This window comes from Cricetulus griseus, chromosome 4 (assembly GCF_003668045.3).
Source record: "Cricetulus griseus strain 17A/GY chromosome 4, alternate assembly CriGri-PICRH-1.0, whole genome shotgun sequence".
NCBI classification, from domain to species: Eukaryota; Metazoa; Chordata; class Mammalia; order Rodentia; family Cricetidae; genus Cricetulus; species Cricetulus griseus.
In genome coordinates, this window is record NC_048597.1 from 23,878,393 (window position 1) to 23,893,744 (window position 15,352).

The window sequence follows — 15,352 nt, forward strand, 5'->3', positions numbered from 1 at the left end:
TTGTCTAATTAAAAAAATTCTCGCCTCACAATATACATTTATAGCTGTCCTCAGTATGTTGAGGCAGTGGGGATTATTGGTGGGGCGGGGCACACAAATAACTTAGGTTGATTAAATTCACAGGGTGAGCTCTATTGAACATAGAGAAACTGAAGTCATAATTAGTCTGGTCATTTAAAGTTTTCCAGAGTGCATGGTGAAAGAACATGGATTTTACCAGTAAGCATTGTCTTGTGTTGAAAACAACGTACACCCCCCAAACTCAAGGTCTGAGGACAGGACTCAGTCAGCTGGTAATATGCCTGCTTTTCCAGTAGGAGGACCCGAGTTCAGTGCCTGGAATGTATAGGCACAATGGCCTGTGCTTTGAGAAGGCAGAGACACATAGATCCTGGGGGTTTACAAGCCAGCCAGTCTGGCCTACTTGGTTACAGTCTCAGATATGACAGATACTATCATCATAAATGGTGGCATCTGACGGAATATACCTGAGGTTGTATTCTAGCCTTCACACAAACACACATCCCAAGGCACACCATATAAACCCTGCCTTCTGCTCAGTTCTCTGATCCTTCTTGCCCTAGCAGAGGCGGCCGTCCTCCTGGGGTCTTCCCTCCCAAAAACTAACTCTCTTGTGGCAGGTGTGTTGTGCGGTATGGCTTTGTGCTATTCCTGGGCTCCTGACTGCCAGGATGCCTGTTCCCTCAGAGCTGTAACACTTACACTGACACCTCTGCATAGTGGGGGAAATGCCACGATGGCTTCAGCCAGGCTTCCCTGTGCACCACTATCACCTGGCCATGCTGAGGCATGGGAAACCAAGCTTCTATATGATGGCACTTAACAGTGACGACAAATACCACGTTTAGACATAGATCTCCAAGGCATTACTCAAGAGTTACTGTTCGAAAATGATGGCTAATATATAGATTTAGTTGCAAAAGTAAATCCACTACTCATTCATTACCATGTTTAAAAAATTCTAAAGCATGATTTTCGTGGATTCCGTTCACGCCCAGCATATTTTGGTCATGTTCACTCCCCTTGCCCCATTTCCAAACACTTCTTACTAATTATGAATCATCAAGCTAAAACAAAATAAAAACCAAGAATCAGTATGAAAATAAAGGAAAAAAAGCTGGGCGTTGGTGGCGCACGCCTTTAATCCCAGCACTTGGGAGGCAGAGGCAGGCGGATCTCTGTGAGTTCGAGACCAGCCTGGTCTCCAGAGAGAGAGTGCCAGGAATAGGCTCCAAAGCTACACAGAGAAACCCTGTTTCGAAAAACAAAAACAAAAGAAAAGAAAAGAAAGGAAAAAGTGACAACACATTTGTAGGTGTTTTGTCTGTGAACCTGTAATGGTGGGCACACTCCTTTGGGTGTGGCTTCAGGTGGATGGAAGCCGGAAAGAGGGAAGCTTGAGGTCTGGCTTCCATTCCCCTTCTTTCTCTTGGGTCGTCTGATCTGGTAGGAAGGGCAGAGAAGCGCTCCCACGGTTCTTTGTAATTTTTTTTTTGTGTGTGTAAGTGTTCTACAATAAACACCCATTTGTCATTTATCTTGGGTCTAGTGAAATCTTTACACCCATGCCTTCACATGTTTCTCATGAATGCATCATAATTTCTATCATGCATAAATTGCACACCAATGAATTATTTAAGACCCAAAAAGTAGATAGATAGAGTAACCTATTAGACTTTGAGAGTCAATGTGGCCAGTAAAAGTTCTCACTTAAAAATGAAGAGTGGCTTAGATATCTGATTTGATTAATATGATTTTCTCTTAATAGTTAGAAATATATATATATATATATATATATATATATATATATATATATATGCGTGTGTGTGTGTGTGTGTGTGTGTTTTGATTATGCACTCGTGTGTAGGGCATGTTAGTGAGCATGACAGCATATCCATTACCATGCACACAGAAGCCAGAAGAAGAAGCTAGGAGCCTTCCTTTCTTTATCTCCCATTTTTAAGACCCAGGTCTTTCATTTAATGAAGCCCAATGTTTTATTTGTCTGTCACCTGTCCCCAAAGTTGGGGTTACAGGTGTACCCAATCACTCCTAGCTTTAATGTGAGGGCTCGGGATTCGAACTTTCATCATCATTTGTTAAAGACTTTATTTTTAATGTTAATTTTGCATACCCTACATGTGGGTATGTGCATGTTTGCTATTCCTGGAGGTTAGAAAATGATACTGGAAAGCCCGTGGCTGCAGTCACAGGCAGCTGTCAGCTCCCTGCTGTGGGTGCTGGGAACTACACTCTAGTCCTCTGCAGCAGCAGCCCTTGTTCTTAACCACTGAACCATCTCTCCAATCTCTGAACACTGCTTCTTTTGCTTTCACAGGTGCTCTAAGCCACGGGGCCATCCCCCCAGGACCCTGGTTAAAATGATTTTAAATTACAAAATGCTTTCCAAAGAAAGGAAACATACTAGCTGCCTGGTCCATCATGAGCACGTGAATCTATGTAGAGAAGGTATCAGAGCTGAGATAACGGACACTAATATTAATTGCAAATCATTCCTTATATCACAATAAAATGAACATTTGCCAATGCAGTTTAGCATTTTTTATTGGTTGAAATGAAAGACATTTTCTGAAATGCTACAATTACCATTTCAAGTCATCAGCAAGACTGAATATCGGCATTTACTAAAACAGTGTATTGACAGATTACAAGATAAAGCTTAATGCAAAATGAGGGCACAGATAAGAATTTCATATTATCATTTATAAGAATTGCATTTTTAGGTTACTGCTACATATTTAATACAGGATTTCTAAACACAGTTTGGAAAAAAAAGAAAAGAGAAACAAACTCAGTACCTCATAATTCAGACCAATAGACACTGGAATAAGGCCACCAAACATCCATGTCACAAAATACTGTCTTATTACTACAAAAATAATCATGCATGATGAATAATTCAAATTTGAAATAAAATGATCAAATACTTTGCCAGTAAAATAACATTTAAAAATTATTATACATTATACTTCATTTGCAAATCCTAATTTCTTGGAAGGCTTCACGACACACTTTGCTAGTATTTTAAACACATTCTTCTTATCTACTTCAGAAACAAGTTATATGTATTTGCATATTCCAAAGTTGAATTTCAGCTTGATGTTTTGGCTAGACAGCCGTGTTTTTGCAAAGCTTCCGCATTATCGACACCGTGGCAGCAGAAATCAGGCAGGCCGACCCGTTTGTGTGAGGTGGGCTGAGTTCAGGTTTCCTCAGTTTGGCAGATCCATGTTCTGAAGGATGAGAGCCACTCGACTTGGAATGTACACCTGTCAACACAATCACATCGGTGTAACGGGAAGAAACGCTGAACACTCTGTCGTAACAAAGTGACAGAGACATCATGCAGCCTGACATACGACCAAGGTTAGAGTGACCAGCCATCAGAAGGCTCATGTTCATCGTTTCGAATGTTTTGGCAGCAATCGAACGCTATTACAACAATCACCACTAGAGGGCTCCATACTATTAACAAAAGATGAAATTCCTCCTAGGATTGAGGTAATGGGCTCTCCTAAACCACATTTCACTGTTAGGGGCTGCAGAAGGTCTGCCTGCAGTTCACAAGGTTGTGATGATTAGAAGAATAAATGCAACGACAGGGTACTCAAAAGAACATTGCTCTTCACTAAGACAATATGTAATCTTACCATTTTTTTTTCTTTTTTAAATTTAAGAACAAAAGCTGGAATGTAACATAAGGGATCCTAGGTGTGTCTTAATCCATTAAAAAACAGAAAGAAAAGAGCAAAACAAGCGAACAAAATAAAGGACTTTCCTTTGAGATAGCCCTCTTGAAACTGCTCTCCTCCCTCCAACCTCAGCTCAGCCCCTGCCTCTCACCAGCTCCACGCATCCCCAGCTACAGCAGTCTTTATGTTCCTCTCACTCTTGTCTAGAATATACCTTATGTTCTGAATACTTTGCTTACTGATTCCTACAGCTTTGGGGTCTTAATAACACCTAGACTCATGGGCAGATTTCCCAGAGAATCCCAGATATGGAGTGTTCTCCATGTCACTTTAAGTCACGGCAGCCGTTTGTCTCCCTCTGAACCCTTCACACAATTTGTGATTTTTTTGCTTTAGTTCTTTTCTTTTCTCCAGATATCTATCCTTCCTCATTGGACCTGGAAGCAGGGGTGAAATATCTCTCGATTCTCACAACTATCAGGTGCTATTAGGAAAGGTAGCCACCACTAATGACTACATAAAAGAACAGTTAACATGCTGAGGAACAACAGCGGGCTGGTATGTTCAGACTTCCAAAGCCCTCTAATGTGGCCACTCATAAAACAATCTATGGAAAATTTATAACGAATGAACTTTGTGACCTGAGTACTAGCAACGTAAATATGATAGATTGCTGATATCACTGAGAACTTTCCCCATCTCTTTGTTAATTATTTTACCGTATTCACGTATTTTATCTCTACTTGAACATTTCCCTGGGGGTTTTAAAAAATGTCTTTTTTAAAAAAATAAAAAACACAAAAACATGGCTTCAAAGGAAAAATAACCATGTCAAATGTACCTTAACTTTGCAGATGGCCTCTGTTTTGTCTAAGATATTTACAGTAAAGAATTCCAACCTTGCTTACAAAAGCAGTCAGACAGACCAATGGAACTGGTTAGTTTTAAACATTTAAACACAGTCCATTAAAAAATGTCATTTAAATAAAATTATTTTATGAACTAAATGGCTAGAGGTCAGGATTTCTAACCTTTCCTTACATGTAACAGTGATTTGTAAAGTAATATTCATCTGATAAAAATTTTACAAATGATAACAGTCACTGTTTAGTTTGGTGTCAGTCTGATTTTCAATCACATATTTTAAAAAGCATAAATATTACACCCCCATAGTCATTACATGTGAGGAAACTTACTATTTCAATGCCACCATCTGTTTACCTATAATTTATACATTATATTGATGTTTACTGGCTTTTAAGCCATATTAGAATTCAACTGCTACTGCAATTCATTTCATCCAAAAGGGTATTCTTTTTATTAAGACACCACGGTATTTAAGGTAGGATGTAGGAGACTGTTTCAACAAAGGGACGCTGGAGGGATCTATGAATAGGGAAGGACTGACTACTCCATGGATCTAGAAAGACCTTATCCAGGGGATTGAGACCCTCTATAAGGAAGCCACAGACAACAGAAACAGATCAAAGCAAAGGAGAAGAAACCAAAGGGACCAGTGGGCAGGAAAGCTCATTTCTCCCTAAGCTCCCTCAGTGCACTGTTAGACAGCAACCTATCCCTCTGAAGGGTAAATGTCTAAGGAAGGCTGTCTATGTGTTATGATGGAAGTTACTGAGTTGACTAGTAGGTGAGATGGGAGGTTCTACCACAAACAATCTTTTATCAGAGCGCAATCTAAATTTCTACCTAGCACCAGCAATCAGACACACACATTTCACACTCTCCTCCCTAAAGTCATTCTGAGAAGATAGTGTCCATGATACTGGCAACAGGAACCTGGCAGTTCAAGTCTCCTGAAGAAGCTACAACGAGACACATTAATCAGACTGGGGATGAATACTGATTGGTCCGTCTCAGTGTGCAGCACAGTGATACATCAGAAAGGGGCCACTCAGTCTCTTATTTGGATTGGAGGCAATTACATTAGCTTGATTCGTATCTTCATAGTGACTTATTAACAGGATATAAGTAACAACTATGATTTCTAAGAAGACTTCTCTTTGCAACCTTAGATATTTCAGCCAGTTCAATTTTAAAAATTGAAAACAAGACAGTATAAGAATTTCAAGTTTTCATTCTTTAAATGATTAAAACTGTTCTGAGAATTCCCACTAAATGATGCTGACCATTCTGTGTGAGGGACTTTGTGCCTCCAATTCTAGTCACACTTATAGACTTCAATACTATCTGTTCAAAACCCTCTGGTTGGTAATCATATAATATCTTAACAGGAATATTGTGTAGTAACTTTTTTTTTCTTCTGCACTGTTAATTACCACGTGTGCTTATGTTGCTCTGGAGCCTCTATCAGTTACTTATTTTGGCTAATTGTCAAAGCAGCATTTTTTCCCCCCAGAAGCAAGCGATTTTTCTCCACTCTGGCTATTTGTGAATCTTTGAGTTTTATTCTTTATTGGTTTTTTTGTATGTAAATCAATTTTCTTAGTGGTTAGGAAATGACTGCCAATTATACTAAAGGCTGAAGATAATCAGTGCTAATCCTCATGATGAGATCATTAGAAACAGGAACAAATTTGGGGCCTCTAAAACTTAATGCATAAGTACTGGCTCATCTCACTATTTAAATTCCGAAACAGTTTTGATTTGTATGGCAAGAGGAGAGACACAGACATAAGTAGATTTAAACATAAATGTTTAAGTATGTTTAAATATAACTAACATCTTGGTACACATATTTAGAAAAGATTTAGTATGTATGCTATAGACCATATGTACTGTAAAACATATTAGATTTTCAGCCTTACATATATAGTGAGGCCCACATAAAGTACAAATGAGACCATGTAATGTTTGTCTATGAAGTCCATTGGCTACACATAGTCATACTGACCTGATTCAAAGTAAAGGGCATCCAAATTATTTATTGTCAAATGCATGTTAATCTATCAGCTACTTATTTTGGCTAATTGTCAAAGACTTAACTACTACAGTAACCACTAGTGTGGCTCAAAAACTACATGATCACATAGTGATCCAGTATGTCAGCCCATACTGTGTTATTTTTCTTTAGGATCATGAAAGAGTTCCAAAACTCATTACTTAATTTTGGAAAACATGGTGCCTAACACTTTCAATGATGATATTTTGACATTTAGGCATAATGCCACACAATGAATTTTAAAAATATATTAGAAAGTGTGCTAAATTTAGCATCATCCCATTCAGTAGGATTGAAATATTATTCACTGAAAAATAGATTAGACCTTTGAATAGTTGATGTTTTCCTTTTTAAAGGTGACAGTTGCAGTAGCTTTAGCTTTCATATATATGTTAGCTTACGAAGTACTTTTTGAGAAAAAAAATGTAATTAGATCCCATTGTTTACTCAGAGTTATGAGAGAAGTAAATCCATATTAATATTTCAATTAATTTCATTTGATTACTACATATTAAAATATTAAAATAAACTCTATATAGGATTCTATGCAGGACATATTAACAGAAATATTAAGGAAACTAAATTCTATGTATTAAATGATTTTTTAATCTAAAATAAGTAAACATTTCTATAGATAGTGTCAAAGATATGTTCCAACTGTTAAATTGTATTTTCAATCTTTATAGGTGAGGGACAAAAGAAAATACACCTTTGTGAGAGCCCCCATTTAAATGAAAACCCTTGTGAATCTCCACATTTAGAATAGGCACAAACAGTACATGCTGGGAAGGAGCCAAGCTGACAATGTAATTAATGCCAAGTCTCCTGCTTCCATCCTTTCTTCATCACTGCCATTGGCCTTAGTGGCTGTAAGGGAAGCACATTCATGGAACCTTGTAGCTCCTGAGCTCTCCTTTACGCTGGGTAACTTGAACTTATGAGGCAGAGAAGGGAAAGGGACTATGTTCATCCAGCATGTGCCAATTAACACAGAGGTTAACATACCAGTTCCTATGTCAGAACCCACAATATGGAGAAGTGATTACGTTAAAATGGAGCTCCCCAAAATTATCAGCAGAGCAGACTGCAGGAGTTCAGCCCTACACTTCAGCAGCTGTGGGGTGCCCTGACTTGCCAAATGTGTTTCCATGGTGGTGAGAATCCAGTTAGCACTGGTTTCATGGTCCTCAGTAAGGAATCATAGGCAGCTTCCAGGCAGTACCTGCTGATGCCGCAGGATGCAGGTGTATTTTAAGATTCCTCTGAGCTGTGTTTGCTGCTGTCTTTGAAAGCAGATTTGACACTTACTCAGCAGATCCTTGGATTATTGAGCTTGCACATTAAGCTTTAGCAAATGCTGTGAACCGGTTATGATGGGCAGAAATTTCATGGAATGAGGGAAAGTTATAGCTACTCTTCCTTTCATTACTTGGGGAGTGCAGGACACAGAGGTCAAACTGTTGGTGATTGTATGAACCACAGTGTACCTAGGGTCACTGTCAAGCACTTGATTGGATTCCAGCACTCACAAATCCGTTTAAGAAGGAGTTTCACTATAATGAGGCATTCCTGTGGCAGATGTTTTGTTCACATAGTTTCTTGTTCCCTGCCCTTTATTCTGATTGCTTAAGAGAATAATTGGCAATATATATAGTTCCCGGTCCATTTGAGCGCCCTCCTAGTGATCACTTCATTTGGACCTGAACACTAGTAGATGAGCACTTTTGAAATATCTGCAGCCTCTGCGAAGCCGACACTGCTATGAGGAAGGCAGGCTCCCCTTCTCCATGTGACTGAGGTGGCTCACAGCTGTAGTGTGTGGGGTCTTCTATGTTTGTGATGTATTCCTGAGACCAAGGGGGAAGGGACAGTGTCTGTACTATTGCAAATTTAGAAGCTGTGTGCCATGTCTGTGAGATCACTTCAATTAGAGCCTAAAAAGTAACCTGGTTGCCAAGACCCTGGCTTGTTGGCTAGTTTTAATTATGTCTATTAAACTATTAGACTGTTTTCTCCCGAAAAACTGAATGGATGCCAAAATGTTTTTTTATCTACACCAATGAATTTGAGTGCTTATCAATGAAAGCAACTTCCTCCACCTTGGGAGAAAGTATTTGTAACCAAGCATCCTCAAGGTACTTAGTGTCCTGACATGTTCAATATCTGAAAATGACATCCATGATATGTTGAAACACACGACCATAAGGACTTAAACACACAGGTAAGGACCTTTTGTTGTTTCTGAAAAGCTTGACCCTGTGGATGGGTTTGTGCTTCCTAGGAGTCCTCTTGCCATAGAGAGGACAGTCCTATACGTCCTCCTTTACAGATGAGGGAAACAGCTGCACACAAGTTAAATTACTCGAGGACTTAAAGCTAGCAAGTGGCAGACCAGACAGGGCACTAGATTCCAGGTCTCTTCCATGACACTTTGTCATCATTTCCCTGTAGCACCAGAGCCTCTCCACAGCAAAATTCTGTTGAGATTTGGGAACGTTTGGTAAATTTATCTACAGAGGAACTTTGCTGAATCTTTCTAACTCTTTCTGTCAAATCCAAGCGAATTAAGTTCATTTTTACTGTGGCAGGCTGCCGCTTCTCAGGTTCCTCACCTCAAGCTGAGTCATCTCGCTAAACCCCTCAGGAGTCTTTTACCTTTTTGGTTATTCCACATCTTCTAGGTAATTGTCTCCCTCACTTACGGAATGAACTATTTTTACCAGTCGGATTGCACATGTCAAGACTGACTGGCCTGACAAGATGCAGCAGCAGTTCTTCAAAAGTGGATAGTACTCATGAGCCCTCGCTCTAAACTATTCACAGACACTCCCTGTGCCAACCTAAACCCCCACCAGAGCTATTAACACACACTCACATAGGAACAGCAGCTGAGTCTGCCGAGCCACTGTGCTTCCTTCACTATTTGGTTGTCATTGTGGCAGTCTTGTCATTTATTTATGGGTGACCCCTCCACCCATAATATGATACTTTACTAAATGAAATACTTGTTCAACTTCAGGTGGTAGGGTATAGAATAAAAATGGAACCTGGGTCACCAGATTTTAATGCCCAACTTAGGAACTTTAACAAAAAAAAAAAAAAAAGAAAGAAAGTGACCAATTTATAAAAATGTGCTTACTATGACATAGCCACATATTTGCTAGATAATTTCGTGATGTCATGGATGTAAGAGACTATCTCTCACAGTAAAAGAGAACAATGGCGATTTGAGGAGCTAAACAGAGAGAGGGAATGGAAAGACAGGCACATCATCAGTCAGGCCAAGCAATTGTGATTAATATACGACCTAAGCCTAGCATGGGACCATAAATTGAATGAAGTCTCTTCCTGACGAAAATGTTGCTAAACTCTGTTTCAGCACTGCAGTGTAACAAAACTCCTAAGATAAAAAAAATAAAGTGTTTCTCAGTTACATGAATAATCCAGAGAATCTGTAACTACAAAGAATCCAGTCCTCACTTTACTAGATGACAGAAAAGATATAAATTATCTATTTCTTCAAGATGTTTTAAATTAAACTTCATTACATAGGCATTAATGTAGAAATCCAGTTAATGAAATATACTCTAGAGGAAGCAATAATTAAATTACTATATAAATAGACAAACCTTTCACCTCACACCCATATAAATAACTTTAAACGCTATCAATATTCAAGTTTTTGCAATTGTACCTAAATACCCTTTAGTATTATTTTTCCTAAGACACAGTGTCTTTCACCACATTTTTTCATTTTCCCCATCTTTTAGCCCCTGCCCTGTGTTACTACTTAGAGTTGTTTCTTTTAACAAAACCATAACTACAGAAACAAAGAATTAAGTTAAAATAGAATGAAAACATCTAAGAAAAAACTTACTTACCAAAAGAGAATAGGGACGGCCATTATGTTCAAAAGCCTCAGCAAAGTAATCAGTGTTGTGGTCTAGTCTCTGGTGTCCTCCATATTCCGCGGCATCTGAATCCAGTGCAATTTTGAATGTGCAGCTGTTAAGGAATCCACAACAGTGCAGAAGTGGAAGGAGACATTGTGGATGAACTCTGAACAATGTCAAACGTGATTTTGTTGTGTATTCATCCTTCTCAAACACTGTAGAGGTTCCTGTTTGAAAGAGCTTCTAGATATGATATAGCCACATATCCCATCCCGCACGGAAAGGTCATACACTTACTTCCTCCAGCCCATTGGGAGATCATGCAGCCTGGCACTGAGTATCCCTACTGATAAAGACTCTCGTTGGCTCTGGAAGCAACCCCTCCACTAGCTGATATTCTGACCCTCACCGAAGAGAAACGGGATTCATTGGGAAGATTTCTATCAAGAAAAACCACCAGGAATACACTTAATATGCAATTGTGATATACTACTGTGATACCTAGTTACTTTGTTAGTTATATGTCTTTAAAATGCATTAAATATATTTTAAAATGCACACATGCATGCATAACTGGACTTCTGTTTAATGCTTATTTGGAAGAACTTTTAAACTTCTTCCTCATTTTTGAATTCATGGAGATTTTTTAGAACCTGAATAGAAGAGGGGCAAACAATGACATGGAAAAAGTATGGTTGGGAGATTTCCAGGTACCATGACCCTAACTTCCTGGCCCCAGACCACATACTACTATTAGTACAGCACCAGCAGATAAACACACTGTCATTGCCACCGGTGGACATCTGTGGCAGTCATGGAATCTGTTATAATTGAACACCCAATTCTTCCCTTGCATTACCAAGGATTAAACAGGTCTCCAGCATGCTAGCCCAGTATCCTCTCAGACTACCGGCACCTATTTCATAGTGAGTGAGTGATCATGGATGAACAACCAGAAGATAACTAAAGGCTGCTTTACTAACCTCAAGGGACTAGAAATAGTACTTGATATAAACGTCCACATGTAAATACTTATTGGTACTTACAAAGTTTGTTTCCTCTAGCTTTATGATGAATAAAGATAGTACTAAGGCAGTTTGGTTTTCTTTCCTGGAACATGAATCTTCAGGACCACAAAATTTTACACATATTCCATATAGGAAAAAAGATCCAGATATGCATGTGTGTGAGCAGTGATCAACGGCCCAACCTGTTCATCCTTTTGAAGCCATGGCCTGGGTCAGAGATGCAGATGGAGACACCACAGGAAACTTGCTGGAAGTTGGGACTCTGTCAGTCCAAGTCAGTCTGCTCTGATTCACACTGGTGCTGCTGATGAGGATGCTATGTGCTCACAGGAGGCATGGATGAGGGATGGGGATTAAAGGATGTGTTCTGGGTTAGAAAGTACCAGTGCATTCTAGAGTCAATGCAGCTGAAATGACTCAAGCCCATTAATAAGTTTTATGGGAAAATATAGTTGGTGTACACTACTGCAGTGTGGATAAGTGAAGCCACAAGAAGACCAAAATAAAGCTTAGTTTTGTTCTTCATTCTAGTTTGCCAAATAGACTGATGTTTAAAAAGTCAAAATAAAAAGAATAAAGCCCCAGAATATGTTTTTAAAACTACTGTACTAAGTTATCAACAAATAACAGGTTAGTAAAACAAATTTTGGTAAAGGCCACAAAAGGCAAGCATATCTTCAACATCAGTAGCTGAATTGGGAACTACCAAAGGGTAGCTGTATTTCCTGTGTGGACAGGTGTTATTTTAGGTGACAGAAGATCCATATACATTAGTCACTGTCTGAACATAGACTTGTCTTTGGTTATTAAAACACAATATTTTTTTTTAAATAATTCAAGATTATACCTTTGACTATATGTTTTCAAATCAGTGATACAGAAAGGATAATAATCATACAAGGGCATATTTCTTTTTTTGACACTGAAAGGGACCCTCATACTGAAAATAATTACAGTCTACTTGGTATGTCTGTAATTTATAGTCATAGAGGAAAAGTTTCTAAAATAAGATACAGAAGTTTCGAAACCAACTAGACTGTTTTCTGTTCCATAATTTCCAAGGAAAAGCTTGTTCTGGGTTCAGCTCTGTTATCTTTATTACCCAGGGAACACAACAGCTTCCTTAAGGAAATATAGTGCTTAAATTCAGAAGTTTCTCCAAAGTGAAACATTAAAGATAATGGTTGGGAAGGCATTTTATAGTTGTTATTTGCTATGGCATGTTATTGAAGCATCAAGAAACTTTACTTTTTTCTTAAAATTGGACTAAATACCTCAAGAGAAGGTTATTGGAACAGCTGACTTCATTTGTTTATTTTAAATCTTCCCTAACTTGTATTCCCTCAATGTCTTTCAAAATATTTAAAGAAAATAGTTTGAAAATTGCAAGTCAGATAATTTTAACTTATTTCAAATCATCTTTCTTAATGTGCTTTCAAATTACACAAATAAAAAACTAACTTCTCAGGGCCATATCAACAAACTGCTATTATCCGTAGCTACCTTGTAACACCTAGAAGAACTGCCTTCGTGAAAGATGTTCTCAATAAACCATTCAAACTGACAGTCAGGAAAGTCCCAATTCACTAACAGGTGTTAAACTGCAAATAGCAAGACTTTATTTTAGAGAAATGGGGAATAAATTATCTTTACTCCCTCATTGACTTACTGTAAATATAAGATGTACAAGACAGCATGGAAGATATGGCAGTTGTTAAGATGGTCTTAGTTTATATGTAATTCACATCCTCTAGAGGGGAGACCAGCCATACATATGCATGTCTGTAGTCAAGGTGAAATAGAGACATGCAATGAAGTGGGGAAAGATACAGAGAAAGAGACAGTCCAAGAGAACAGGGACACTTGACAGTCTGCATAAGACAGACTTGGAGGCTGGACTAAGATGTTAATATGTAATATCTGATTAAGTCTGATACTGCTGCACATTTAAGCCAAACATTGTTTGAATAACAAGAAATTTAGCCTAGGAGTCAGGACTCAAGTTTGAAGGTCAGGCAAAAGACCAAATCTGACAAACGAATTAGGTTAACAATGTTCGAAGATAACAAGGTTGACTAATCTCTGACAGATGTAAGCAGTCAAGAATTTAGGGCTACACATGACAGAACTAAAAATATGGAGGCGGGTACACAATTTATAAAAGAAAAGTGGAAGCAGAGAGTATTCCTGCCCTGCAACAGACAACTAGGCAAGTGGTAGAGTGGGGTGCCAAGCAAAATTCAGGGGAAGATCTGGTTACCCCTTTCTCTGCAGCTGACTATACAGTGTATGGGAGATGCAAGCAGAGTGACGGTGAGTGCTCTTTCTTGCTCAGTTCTACAGGCAGAGTAAATACACTATGAGAAGATAAGAAAAGTGTTATGTTATAGCCATCTAAGTTAGACTACTTGCAGGGTGGACATTTCCAACATTGTTATCAGAAGTTTATTCTGTTACTTTAAGATCCAGTCTCATCACTTGACCATTCACTTCTGAACACAAAGTACTGAACCAGTTTTTTTCCTTGCTTAATTTTGGAAAATGCAGTAAGAAAAGAATAATAGAATTTTAAGATTTCTCTTTTCTGTAAAAAAAAGGGGGGTGATGAAATAGGTTCCTACCAATTTGGATAGCAATTTAAAATATTATGACTTCTTATTTTAAATTCAAGAGCTTCCTAAGTATTTGATATATCTATCAACAGGTTGAAGTAGATAAGAAGTTTTAAGCATTATTTTATAATCTATGTCCTTAAATTTAAACCAAGGAAGAGCCTATTCTGAAGGAGGCCTACACTAATAAGATTAAAGAACAGTGAAGGCATGAAGACTCTCAAATTCAATGGCTCTTCAAATACTTCAAAAGCTGCTGTGTTTGCTCAGCCACTTGATAAAGTGTCTGTTCAAAGTGTGAGCATTTGATGTAAGAAGTGCTATCATTTAAATCATTCAGTGCCAAACTTACTTCACTTCCACTGATGAAACAGAAGAAATTTATCATAAGGTACAACCCCTGAGATTTCCAACTGACTGACAGAAAGAGGGGCCCTCCAATGACTACATGACCATAAAGATGGCAGAGCCAGTAACATACCAAATATCTTCAACTCTCAGAAATCATCAATTTTAAGACAAAATTTTTATCTATCTCTAGTAAAGAGAAATGTATCATAACTGTACTATTCCTTGTAAGATATATCCCAAATAAAGACATAATATAATGTGAAAAACATATAATAGAATGTTGATATGTAAATCAATTATCATTGTATATAATTCCTTAATCAACACACTCATTTGATAACTCAGGGGGATGAATGATGTCAGAAGAGATACCTATACCCAAGAGAGAAAAACAATGTAAATACTCTAAGACCCACTGTAATTGAAGTAACCATGAGTAAGCAAATGTCTATTTGGTAGAATAAGAATAGCTGGTGGGAAGCAAGGAAGGATTTAGAATTTTAATAGCTTGAAGATGACTACCCAGTATGGAATTTGCCACAATGCTCAAACATGTGCTTCCCTTTAACATTTCACAAATTGAATTTATCTGTAGACGTGTGTAATCCATAAAATCTAAGGTCATAGCTAGATAGCATCTAAACCAGATCTATCTTTCATTTTATAATGAGTTAAACTATAATTTGTATAAAAGTCCTGGAAACCACAACTTTTCTTGCTGTTTTTGGTCTCTTTCAAAATGCAGACAGCAAAGCTTTGTGACGTATTTAGGTACATGTTATGCACGTGTCTGTCAGGGTGGAGATGCATGTGA

At 38.1% G+C, this 15,352-nt stretch overlaps 1 protein-coding gene across 1 annotated transcript in view; it reads right to left on the minus strand.

Moving 5' to 3' along the window:
* Positions 1 to 2,568: 2,568 nt before the first annotated feature.
* Gbe1 (1,4-alpha-glucan branching enzyme 1) overlaps positions 2,569 to 15,352 on the minus strand; it is a 225,698-nt gene continuing 212,914 nt past the window's right edge. The window contains exons 15-16 of the mRNA XM_027412419.2: positions 10,536 to 10,653; positions 2,569 to 3,311 (exon numbers count right to left, since the gene is read on the minus strand). Of these exons, the coding sequence (XP_027268220.1) occupies positions 3,255 to 3,311; positions 10,536 to 10,653 (175 nt within the window). The 3' untranslated portion in view covers positions 2,569 to 3,254. The remainder of the gene's footprint in view (positions 3,312 to 10,535; positions 10,654 to 15,352) is intronic.